Here is a 13268-nt window from a genome sequence, read left to right on the forward strand (position 1 = left end):
TCCCTATCCTTATGTCTTTTAAATGTTGCAAAGTCCTTGTATTATGTCTGCGAGTTATTTTGTGCTTCCTTCTGTGATAATGGACGCAAAAAGCATGAAGCTGACCATCTAAAAGCCGGATGTGGTTACAGCAATGTAAAACTTTACTTTGAATGTTAGCTGATCTGAGTAACTTGACACTGAAATGTGGAGAGACTGCAGTCAGGCTGCTGAACAAATGCATTGTTTATCTATCTTGCAAATTCTGATTTTATATAGAGATTCAGTAAAAATTATTTGAATCTGTTGAGCGCCTGTCAGATGTATCACTTATTTTCCCCTTTTGCAAAACTTATTTCTGTTCAGTTTTGTCAGCAAACATTGCCTGCTAGTGCAACTAATCCATTTCCATGCACCATTTTGTTGTTAGCTGAACCACTTCTTGGCACATCTCCCAACAGTTGCCGTGCACATGAGTCATTGTTTGTCAGGACTGAAGTTGAGTAGCTCTCCATATATCTTTCGGTCTTCCTTTTTGCCGTGGAATTCTAGGAGAATGTCCCTGATGCATTTTTACAGGAAGGGATTTACAATTGCCAAGTGGTAAGGGAATCGACATACAATAATATTCAGGAACGGAGAAAGTTAGGGGTTTTGGTTGGGGGTCCAAAAAATTGAAAGGATTTGAAAGTGAATTATAATAAATTACTAGACCAAGTGGGCCCAAACCTCTCCTGCATTGGTGCAGCACCCTCCTCCCCCCCCTCCCCTCTACCCTTCCCCCTCCCCCCACACCCTTCATCCCCTCCCCCTCGCCCCTCCCTTCCCCTCTCTCCACCTTCCCCCTCCCTCCTACCCTTCCCCTCCCCCCCTTCCCCTCCCCCCCTTCCCCTCCCCACCACTCCATCCCCCTCAACCCCCTTTATCCACCCTCCTCCCTCCGCCCTCCCTTCCTGGGAGATAGATTTAAACTTTAAAATGTTAGTAACTTTAAAAATATAACCCCGATTTCAATTAAACTTCTTCCATTAGCACCAAAGGGACGACGGTGATTAAGGTCGGCCTAAAATTGTTGTGCTATCTTGTACCGTTTTGGCTGTAGTTCAGGAACAAACAAACAAACAAATGATAGTTTTAGTATATAGATGTGCATTGGTTAGAAAACTAGTAAGAGACAATTGTGTTTAATTGTCATATATAAGGGGTAATAACTATATAAGGTGTCCAAGGAGTATTGACCATTATTGGGAGAACTGGGTTATCATAGGATTTCTTTTTATACCAAGAGTTCTGGAACATCTACAGTTTTATGGGCAACACGGTGGCACAGCGGCAGAGTTGCTGCTTATAGCGCCAGTGACCCGGGTTCGATCTTGACTACAGGTGCTGCCAGTGACCTGTGTGGGTTTTCTCCAAGATCTTCAGTTTCCTCCCACACTCCAAAAACGTACAGGTTGGTCGGTTTATTGGCTTGGTATAAATGTAAATTGTCCCTGGTGTGTGTAGGATAGTGTTAGTGTGCGGGGATCGCTGGTCGGTGCAGACTCGGTGGACCGAAGAGCCTGTTTCCGCACTATCTCTAAACTGAACTAAACTAAACATAAAATATTTCAGTAACTTAGATGGCTGTGAAGTCATGGATTATTATATAACTTTGAAGAAAATTCGATATGTATTCAGAGGAGGAACATTTTAAAAAGAGAAACACTGGGAAGGGTAGCAAGGTAATATTTGAGTAGTTGAGTTTGTCAGTTGAGCAGTTGAGTTTGTAGTTGAGATTTGAGTAGTTGATGAAGTTGAGGTACAATTAAAGTCTCGCGAGCAGCAGCATCAGAGGCATGTAAATTCAGACGACCCATAAAAAACATACATTACAGATAAATCATATATATATTTCACATTCTCCGAGACAGAGAAAAGAAAGACTATGCAACAAAACAACAACAAAATATGATGATAGTGGTAAACATAATTAGCAAACAAGTTAATGGGTGTGAGAGAATGTATGCACAAATGTATGTATGTGTATATACTCTATACCTAGAGTATGTATGTGTATATACTCTATGCATATATACACATGTATGTGTATATACCTGTGTATATACTCTATACCTGGAGCCAGACAGTCTCACAACATAAGGTAAGACATTTTGGGCAGGTGAGGGATTTCTTAGTTCTGCTCTTGATGAATCTGTGTAATTGTCTTGACCACAGATGATGGTGGAGGCCAAATTGCTAAATATATTTAAGAAGGATGTTGACTGATGTCAAGACACAAAAGGCATGCGGGGGCCTCAAGATGGAGGATCAGTCATGATATTATTGAATAGAGGAACAAACTCAAAGGGCCACATCGGCCTTGTCCTTTTTTATACATCCATATAAAGCATTTATGCCTTGGTGAACGATACCTCGTCAAAAAAGTTGAAAATCGTTTGGAATTCTTTTCTGGGAAGCAGTGAGATCAGGAGAGGTGTGCATCCTTCTTGGACCATGACTCATTGGCATAATTTCCTTATATTTTGTTCTGTATTCTCCAGTTGAACCGGCCCCTTGGCACTTACTACGTCTACCTGGTCAATCCTTTACTGTGTTTCGATGACATCACTGCTCATCTAGCAATCTGCCGATTATTTACTAGAAACAGCACATAAAGCTTTTCACTGTACCTCGGTACACGTGACAATAAAGTCTAAGAATAAAGGGGAGGCCATTTAAAACTGAGGTGAGAAGAAACTTTTTCACCCAGAGAGTTGTGAATTTGTGGAATTCTCTGCCACAGAAGGCAGTGGAGGCCAATTCACTGGATGGATTTAAAAGAGAGTTAGATAGAGCTCGAGGGGCTAGTGGAATCAAGAGATATGGGGAGAAGGCAGGCACAGGTTACTGATTGTGGATGATCAGCCATGATCACAATGAATGGCAGTGTTGGCTCGAAGGTCCAAATGGCCTCCTCCTGCACCTATTTTCTATGTTTCTATAAACTAAATTGAACTGAACATAGTCACCCAGTTATTGCCTCACCGCATTGTGAAGTGATTAAACCGGGCACCTGCAGGTTAATATGTTGCATATCTGGCAGATTGACGATTTAAAAAGGCTTGCAGAATTCTCATAGATTTTCAACTCAAATACTGGCACAAGTTCACCTAAGTTGAGGATTGATATCTACGGTTTTACACAAAAGCAACTGCAGACTCATGCATTCATGGAAGTGGTGAGCATATATAGAGCTTTAAGTTGCACCACTCTTCAAGGAAATAACATTGACGTCGAAGTCAGCTGATTAAGTTAAACTGGCAGACGATGAATTGTGCTACATCTCAGTTGTTGTGAATTATGGGCAAATAATGTAAAATAGCCTTAGCATTCCATGTAGAAATGAACAAAAATCAGGGCCAAGGAGGTCATGAAAGCAGTGGCAGGGGTCTGCAATGGTCATACTCAACCCTTTTCAGCTTTGTGGACATCAAATGAAAGGTTGCATCTGCAGCCGATTGAAGATTTGAAAATTGTATAATGCAGTACTGTCACTGGCTAAATTGACAACAAAACTATTGCTATAAAACCTCCAGAACATAACATAAAGCAGGTCAGCACAAGAACAAGCTCTTCGGCCCACAATATCTGTGCCAAACATATGTCAAGACCAACACTTATTTGCCTGTATATAATCGACTCTATATCCCTCCATTCACTGCATATCCAAATGAATTGCATTTGTGAATATTGAAATAACCAAAGAAAAATGGGAGAGGCTGTGCGAATTTAATAATTTTTAAGAAAAAGAAGCAGTGCCAGACGACGAGGGTAAAAGTAATATATCTATGTCCCTATCATTGCAGATCAATCAGAATAACATAAATGGGAGGAAAAATAATGAAAAATTCTTGCTGAAAGAAAGAAGTGAAAAACATTGAAAATGGGAGTATGGTGATAAGTAGCTGTCTTGGTGAGCAGAATAGGAAGGTAGCTTGTAAGGGGCAAGTTCTTGTGTGGTAGAAGAGCAAAGGCATCTCAGAATACAAATAGACCTAAAGCTGAAGGGTGGACTGCAGACATGTAAGGATTCTTGAAGGAGGGCTTCCGTGGCAAAGGGAGGATTTGGGTGTCCATGGTGAGGAAAAAGCCAGCACTAGGGGGTCAATGGACTCATCTTTAGGTCTATTTCTGGAGGGATGGAGTTAAAAGGTTCTGTTGAACCAACATTGAACCTTGTAGATCTTAGTACTATATTATGCACCGATCAGCCAAAACATTATGACCACTGACAGGCGAAGTGAATAACTGATTATCTTGTTACAATGGCACCTGTCAAGGGGTGGGATATATTAGGCAGCAAGTGAACAGTCAGTTCTTGAAGTTGATGTGTTGGATGCAGGAGAAATGGGCAGGAGGAAAGACCTGAGCGACTTTGACAAGGGCCAAATTGTTGTGGCCAGACGACTGGGACAGAGCATCTCTGAAACGGCAAGGCTTGTGGGGTGCTCCCGGTCAGCAGTGGTGAGTACCTACCGACAGTGGTCCGAGGAGGGACAAACCACAAACCGGCGACAGGGTGTTGGGCGCCCAAGGCTCATCGATGCACGAGGGCAATGAAGGCTATCCCGTCTGGTCCGAACCAACAGAAGGTCTACTGTGGCACAAAGCACAGAAAATTTTAATGGTGGTCACGGGAGGAATGTGTCACAATGCACAGTGCATCGCACCCTGCTGCGTATGGGGCTGCACACGGAGGACCAACAGCATATTAGGCAGGTGGTCATAATGTTTTGGCTTATCAGGTCATAATGTTTTGGCTGATTGGTGTAGGTAGTATATCTGGGATAAAGTGTGCAGAAAAGAGTATCAATGTTTTTCTATTCATAAGGTTGATCTGACTAGTTTTCCTCTCTTGAGATCAATGTAGTCTGCACTACTACGGTTGCTTTACATAGTTTGGGTTTTCTACTGTCAGTGTCCAGTTTATTTAATAACTGAAAAGTTATTCTACATTTATTTATTCACCAGACATTTATTTGTTGTGTTGTGTTTTATGACCCTGTAACACTGCGGCAAATAAGAATTGAGTTGTTCTGGTGTATGTGGCATATAAACACGCTTGACTCATGACTGATGGGTTCACACAGGTCTTCAAAATGAAGGGTTTTGAAAGATTGGATGTAGAGAGAAGGTTTCCTCTCAGTGAAAAGTACAATCCGAGCCATCATGGAAAGGTAGTCAACGAGAACTTGGATGGGGAATTCGGAACAAACTCCTTCACCCAATGAGCGGTGAAAATGTGGAACTTGATACCACAGAGAACGGTTGGAGCAAACTGTGCAGATTAAGGGAAATCTGGTCAATCATGTGAAGGAGAAGGTAATGGAGGGTCACGTAAATTTAGATGCATTAAGGTGGGAAGGTTTGAGTGGAGCATGGAGTGGCTGGGCCAAATGACCCATTTCTGCATTCTACGCCTTTTGTTGTGCTATGTAATGGCGGAAATGCGCAACCCCTCACCCACAAGATGCATCAGCACTACATTCATTATGAGGAATATCGTGATATGAGGAAACTGAACTTGCTTCACACCAACCGCTTCTGTTGTTTTGGTTTTGCAGTCAATGAAACAGTTACCTTTTTGAGGTACTCCCCAAGTTTAGTTATATAACGTTTGTCCCAATGAATATGAAATATGGTCCATTAATCTATGTCAAATACCAGAAGGCATAGTTTTCAGGTAAGACGGGCAAAGTTTAAAGGACATGTGCGGGCAACTTCTTTTGAAACAGAGGGTAGTGAGTGCCTGGAACGTGCTGCCAGGGTTTGTGGTTGATGTAGATATGAGTGTGGCATTTAAGAGGCTTTTGGATAGGTATATGGATATAGAGGGATATGGATTGTGGGCAGTTAGAGAAGAGATAGTCTTTGCATCATGTTCGGGCCAGACATTGTGGGCCGAAGGGCCTGTGTTCTTGTGCTGTACTGTTCTATGTTCTCAGTACTGATTTTCATTGTGCACTTGTCGTTCTAATTAACAACAGATCTCGCTTTGATATTCTGCATGAAATTGTTAAAAACAATTTGCATCATTCCTGCACGTAAGTTAGATTTGTTCAAAAGGGTTTTCTCAGTGAGTGAACAATTGCTCGGTGATACCTGAGGAATGAAGTGGGTCAGGCAGCATTCCCGCATCTGCAGATTCTTCTGCCTGAAGACGATATTCAGCATTTCACCGAAGATAGACACAAAATGCTGGAGTTACTCAGCGGGACAGGCAGCATCTCTGGAGAAAATGAATGGGTGACGTTTTGGGTTGAGACCAGGCATTTCACTGCACTGCATCTGACAAGAAAGTATGATTGAATCATTGAAGTGCAGGGTTGTCAACTTGGATAATAAAGCTTTTGTTTCTACGGTGTATTCTTGTGGCTTGGTCGCTTCACTGAGCAGTTGCTTATGTTCCTCATAATGAACATGTGGTTGCTTTCAGATGTGGAAGTACATCATTCCCAAGAGGTCTGATCACTGGTGAATAAGACCATCTCCATTTGGATATTCTCACCAATGTGTTAAAAACTCCATCCCAGTGAGGATGTGTTGCAACATTTATTTAAAAAAGGGATTTGCGTGTATGAAACATCTGTAGCTTTGTATTGCTAGTAATTAAATTTTAAGTAAATGCTGTTTTACAGATGAATCCAGTCTAATAAGAGCAGAGTCATACATGGAGCAGTAACCACAATATCAATAATAGGCAGAAATAAAAATAGTGGAGTAACTCAGTGGGTCAGACAGCAGCTCTGGAGGACGTGGGGAGATGGCTGTGTGATGCACCATTGCACCTACAATGAAATATTAGCTTGCACGATATGCTCAGATTAATGCGTACAGCTCAATCCAGGCATCATTGTCACTTACTGAGCCAAGGCCAGTAGTTATCGGTTTGTTTCCAAATGGTGTGTGTGTGTGTGTGTGTATCTATCTATATATATATATATATCTATATCTGTCTCTCTCTCTATATATATATATATATATAATCTACATGTATATATGTATTTGTGAGAATGTGTGTATATTTACACACACTATACTTTTTTTTCTCTCTTTATTATATTAGTTTAGTTTGGAAATACAGTGCAGAAACAGGCCCTTCGGCCCACCAAGTCCGCGCCGACTAGCGATCCCCGCACATTAACACTATCCTACACACACTAGGGTCAATTTACAATTTTGCCGAAGCCAGTTTACCTACAAGGCTGTATGTCTTTCGAGTGTGGGAGGAAACCGAAGATCTCGTAAAAAAGCCAAGGGGAGAACGTACAAACTCCTTACAGACAGCACCCGTAGTCGGAATGGAACCCGGGTCTACTGGCGCTGTAAGCGCTGTAAGGCAGCAACTCTACCGCTGCGCCACCGTGCCGCACTCTCCGGATCTCCTGTATACAGGGTACTATTTACATGTTTTGTTTACAGGGTACCATGTTTGCATGTTTTGTTGTGCTGCTGCAAGTAAGAATTTCATTGTTCTACCTGGGATATATGACCATAGAACACTCTTGACTCTTGACATCTGATCTGTGCATTTGTTTTTCTCTCTCCACCGTAGACTGGCTGTTGAAGTCGAGTCGTGAACATGGCTCTGTGCCCCTGCACCTTAACGCACACGGAGACTGAACTCGACGGAAGCCATTCCTCAGCGGGGCCTGGTCTACGAGTGCACCTGTACTGGTCGAATGAAGGCACGCAAGATCTTGTCTTCACAGATGGGGACATGGTTGCGGAGGACGTGTGCATCATTGCAGCACAGAAATGCTGTAAGGAAGTCTTCACTTTGCTCTCTGTGTCACTGCCGTGTTAATTCATCTGAGTTTAATTTTGAGAGTTATTTTCCCCAGTGGCTTTAGAATGAAATACATTCTTGTATTTTGGAGAGGAGGGGGAACTGAGATTTCGAATTGTGATTCTTTGTTGGATAATTGTGGGTGAAAATGGGGAAATGGCTGTTGGCCTTGGTGTGGGATAGGATGCATCACTGACCTTTGGATGCCCATGGGTTAAATACATTCTTGTATGTTGTTCATAAGTTAGAGGAGCAGAATTGGGCCATTTGGCCCATTAAGTCTACTCTGCCATTCAATCATGGCTGATCGATCTTTCCCTCTCAACCCCAATCTCCTGCCTTCTCCCCATAACCGCTGACACCCGTACACTAGTTCTACCCTACACACTTGGGACAATTTACAGAAGCCAATTAATCGACAAACCTGCACGCCTTTGGAATGTGGGAGGAAACCAGAGCACTCGGAGAAAACCCACGTGGTCAGAGGGGGAACGTACAAACTCCGTGCAGACACCAGCCGTAGTCTGGATCGAACCCGGGTCTCTGGTGCTGTAAGGCAGCGACTTTACTGCTGTGCCACGAAGTCGCCCTTAAATAGCTTGCACACTGTTGTAGCTTGTTAGGATGAAGCTCCACTTGAGTAGCATAGGAAGCATCATGGCTCACTTCTTTCCATCAGGAGCTGGCCACTGACCATTCAAGTTAACACATGACACGCTCAGTGTTAGACTTCTATTGCTAGCTGTGTTAATTGGACTCCAAAAACTTGAGGAACAATTGAAGACATGGTCTAATATTATGATGTATTTATTTTTCTTTCAAGCAATTTCCCCACTGTGTCATAGTCTGTACGCTCTATGTGACCTCAAAGAAAATCATTGGTACCCCCCAAATCACATCTTCAAGATCAACAAGGACCTTTGTCTGACCCTACATTATCGCATGAGGTACGTGTTGACATTGGATTATTTATTACTCGCATTGCTTACTTTACTATTTTTAAACCATCTTTATTGTTTAATCTTGCCAAATGGACATACTGGTAGAACTGGTTTTAGTTTCAGAGATACGGCGTGAAAACAGGCCCTCGGCCAACCGAGTCCACGCCGACCTGCGATCCCCGTACACTAACACTATCCTACACACATGAGGAACAATTTATAATTTTTACCGAAGACAATTAACCTACAAACCTGTACGACTTTGGAATGTGGGAGGAAACCGAAGCACCCGGTGAAAACCCATGTGGCACAGGGAGAACGTACAAACTCCGCACAGACAGCAGTCCAATGGTCAGGATGGAACCCTGCTCTCTGGCGCTGCAAGGCAGCAACTCTACCGCTGCGCCACTGTGCCACCCAAAATACTGTTCCTGTATTCTAACACATTCCTGGGGCTCAGGTTTGACCATTTCCAAATTGGACCTATTGCACAATGATGTTATTGTGGAACCGGAATATCCTCGGACAAAACAAAGTCATTGCCTTTGAGTCACTGCCTTTGGAGTGTGGGAGGAAACCGGAGTACCCGGGGAAAACGCATATGGTCTGGGGGAAACACACAAATTCCATACAGACAGCGCCCGTAGTCAGGATTGAACCGGGGTCTCTGGCGCTGTAAGGCAGCAGTTCTACCGCTGCACCACCATGTTGCCCTGAAATTCCATGGGAGCTTCTTGAATGTACACAACCTTATTCCGTCTAGTTAAGTCCAATATCACTGCTTCCTTACCTGCCTGTCTCTGGTTCCAATGGGTCCACAGGTGTATCATGATGCAGTGATATTTAAACCATCATCACCTCTGTTTGTCCGGCATTACTTCTTCCCACACCTCCAGATTCAGGGACAGTTTCTTCTCAGCTGTTATCAGGTATCAGTATCATCCTACCACAACCAGAGAGCAGTGCTGAACTACTCTCTATCTCTTTGGTGACTTTCGGACTATCCTTTTCGGTTATCCATGCCCATATCCTTGTTAACAAAAGTTTTCCTGTGTCCCTCGTTCCTCTGATCTTCCCTTCGCTCTCCCCAGCTTTGCTCTACAAAGCTTTCTATTCCTCTTCCAAGATATCTGAAATTACCGTCCTAAAGACGCTTGCAAGTGAACCACAGTTTCACTCCTACTATTGCCCAGTGTTCCTGCTTTGTAGACGCAAAATGCTGGAGTAACTCAGCGGTACCGGCAACGTCTCTGGATGGAAGGAATGGGTGACGTTTTGTTTCGAGAGAAGGGTCTCGATCCGAAAAGGCACCCATTCCTTCTATCGAGAGATGCTGCCTGTTCCACTGAGTTACTCCAGCATTTTGTGTCTATCTGTGGTGTAACATCTCCAAGTTTGCAGATGACACGAAGCTGGGGGCAGTGTTAGCTGTGAGGAGGATGCTAGGAGGCTGCAACGTGACTTGGATAGGTTAGGTGTGTGGGCAAATGCATGGCAGATGCAATATAATGTGGATAAATGTGAGGTTATCCACTTTGGTGGCAAGAACAGGAAAGCAGACTATTATCTGAATGGTGGCCGATTAGGAAAAGGGGAGATGCAACGAGACCTGGGTGTCGTGGTACACCAGTCATTGAAAGTAGGCATGCAGGTGCAGCAGGCAGTGAAGAAAGCGAATGATATGTTGGCATTCATAACGAGGGGATTTGAGTATAGGAGCAGGGAGGTTCTGCTGCAGTTGTACAGGGCATTGGTATGACCATACCTGGAGTATTGCGTACAGTTTTGGTCTCCTAATCTGAGGAAAGACATTCTTGCCATAGAGGGAGTACAGAAAAGGTTCACCAGATTGATTCCTGGGATGGCAGGACTTTCATATGAAGAAAGACTGGATAGACTCGGCTTGTACTCGCTGGAATTTAGAAGATTGAGGGGGGATCTTATAGAAACTTACAAAATTCTTAAGGGGTTGGTCAGGCTAGATGCAGGAAGATTGTTCCTGATGTTGGGGAAGTGCAGAACAAGGGGTCACAGTTTAAGGATAAGGGGGAAGTCTTTTAGGACCGAGATGAGAAAGTTTTTTTTCTCACAGAGTGGTGAATCTGTGGAATTCTCTGCCACAGAAGGTAGTTGAGGCCAGTTCATTGGCTATATTTAAGAGGGAGTTAGATGTGGCTCTTGTGGCTAAAGGGATCAGGGGGTATGGAGAGAAGGCAAGTACGGGATACTGAGTTGGATGATCAGCCATGATCATATTGAATGGCAGTGCAGGCTCGAAGGGCCGAATGGCCTACTCCTGCACCTATTTTCTATGTTTCTATGTAAACCAGCATCTGCAGTTCCTTCCTGTGCGTTCCTGCTTTGTACCTCTGTTGTAAGCAAACGTGGGAAGTTTCTCTGTGCCAATATCGGACAGTTAATTGTAATGCAGGAGCATGCAACATTTGGCCAGCCTTTCTACCGCGAGTCACACACCTGCTAGAGATTATACTGGCAGAGCTGGGAAGCGGGGGATTTTTCAGGACGTCGATGATGCAATTTGGCTCCTTGCCCACGACTGTGAGTAAGATCCTGGAGAGCTACTGGTGTCTGTGGAATTGCACCACATTTCCAGAGGAAAGGCCGAGCTTTTGGAAGAAGAAAGGTTTAGGTTGTTTAGTTTATTGTCATGGCGGGACTGTCATATGTTGAAAGACTGGCGCGACTAGGCTTGTATACACTGGAATTTAGAAGGATGGGAGGAGATCTTATCGAAACGTATAAGATTATTAAGGGGTTGGACACGTTAGAGGCAGGAAACATGTTCCCAATGTTGGGGGAGTCCAGAACCAGGGGCCACAGTTTAAGAATAAGGGGTAGGCCATTTAGAACGGAGATGAGGAAAAACATTTTCAGTCAGAGAGTTGTGAATCTGTAGAATTCTCTGCCTCAGAAGGCAGTGGAGGCCAATTCTCTGAATGCATTCAAGAGAGAGCTAGATAGAGCTCTTAAGGATAGCGGAGTCCGGGGGTATGGGGAGAAGGCAGGAACGGGGTACTGATTGAGAATGATCAGCCATGATCACATTGAATGGCGGTGCTGGCTCGAAGGGCCGAATGGCCTCCTCCTGCACCTATTGTCTATTGTACCGAAGTACAGTGGAAAAAAAAGCTTTTGTTGCGTTCTATCCAGTCAGCGGAAAGACAATGCATGATTATAATCGAGCCATTCACAATGTAGAGATACATGATAAGGGAATAACGTTTAGTGCAAGGTAAAGTCAGCAAAGTCCGATCAAGGATAGTCCGAAAGTCACCAAAGAGATAGAGAGTAGTTCAGCACTGCTCTCTGGTTGTGGTAGGATGATACTGATACCTGATAACAGCTGAGAAGAAACTGTCCCTGAGTCTGGAGGTGTGGGAAGAAGTAATGCCGGAGACAAACAGAAATACTGTCTTTTCTGTTCATACGTTTCTTACATAAATGTTTAAGTCTTGGTGATTACCACCTTGTAAATGGTTTCAAATTTGGCTTACCCATTGATAAACCCAGATTCACATAGACATAACAAGATAGGCATTTGGTGTGTGAACGTTCTGGGCGTCACCTGCATATAATGTTTTGTGTTTGCAGGTTTTATTTCAAGAATTGGCATTGTATGACTGAAAAGGAGTCGTGGGTCCATCGATGGAGTCCAAGGAAGAGCGATCCTGAAAAACTCGACCAAAGCAGCCCTCTGTTCGATCCAATGTCCCTGAATTACATCTATGCACAGGTGGATTGAGTTCTTACCATGCTTTTTTTTTAAATCCTCTACATCTAATTTTTCATTGCCCTGTGGTGGGCTTGGTGTTATGGAGAGGAAGGTTGATGAAGTACACATGATAAGTGGTTCTGCTAATAACATGTTTCCATAACCTCAGAGTCATAAATTTTGGGAACTTTACTTGTGCAATGATACACTATTAAACATTGACCTTTTGTATTTTTGGGTTGCAGCTTCAAAATTAGCCTGTTGGAAAATATCCTTTATTTTTGTACATCCTGTGGACACCATAACTTTGTTATTGCAACACTCTGCCACACACACTAGCCCCTAATTACCTTTTTCCCCATTGACACTATTATTTTTATAATGCGATTTTCTAAAATGCAAGGCTTCTTAGGAAAGCACCTATTGCGTTTTAGCATAACTACCCGTATGTCAAGTTCTCTCAATGAATCGTAACAGCAAATTAGGTTGCCATTTGGCCCTTCACATCTATACTGGCCCTTTATAGAGCTATCTAGTCCCATTCCCTGAGGGTGTTTGTACCATTGCAGGTGATTTAGTTTCAGATATTTATTAGATTTTCTTCTGAAGGTTTGAATTTTACACTAGTCCCACTTGCCCGTGTTTGGCCCATCTATATACTAAAACTCTCGTTTGTTTGTTTGTTTGTTCCTGAACTACAGCCAAAACGTTACACGATAGCGCGACAATTTTAGGCCCACCTTTGTCACTGTTGTCCCTTTGGTGCTAATGGAAGAAATTTTGT

At 43.3% G+C, this 13268-nt stretch overlaps 1 protein-coding gene across 1 annotated transcript in view; it reads left to right on the forward strand.

Moving 5' to 3' along the window:
- tyk2 (tyrosine kinase 2) overlaps positions 1-13268 on the forward strand; it is a 77307-nt gene that overhangs the window by 25394 nt on the left and 38645 nt on the right. Inside the window, exons 2-4 of the mRNA XM_078429614.1 lie at positions 7577-7784; positions 8634-8757; positions 12364-12505. Coding sequence (XP_078285740.1) covers positions 7604-7784; positions 8634-8757; positions 12364-12505 — 447 coding nt within the window. The 5' untranslated portion in view covers positions 7577-7603. The remainder of the gene's footprint in view (positions 1-7576; positions 7785-8633; positions 8758-12363; positions 12506-13268) is intronic.

Source organism: Rhinoraja longicauda, chromosome 37, assembly GCF_053455715.1.
Source record: "Rhinoraja longicauda isolate Sanriku21f chromosome 37, sRhiLon1.1, whole genome shotgun sequence".
Classification (NCBI taxonomy): Eukaryota; Metazoa; Chordata; class Chondrichthyes; order Rajiformes; family Arhynchobatidae; genus Rhinoraja; species Rhinoraja longicauda.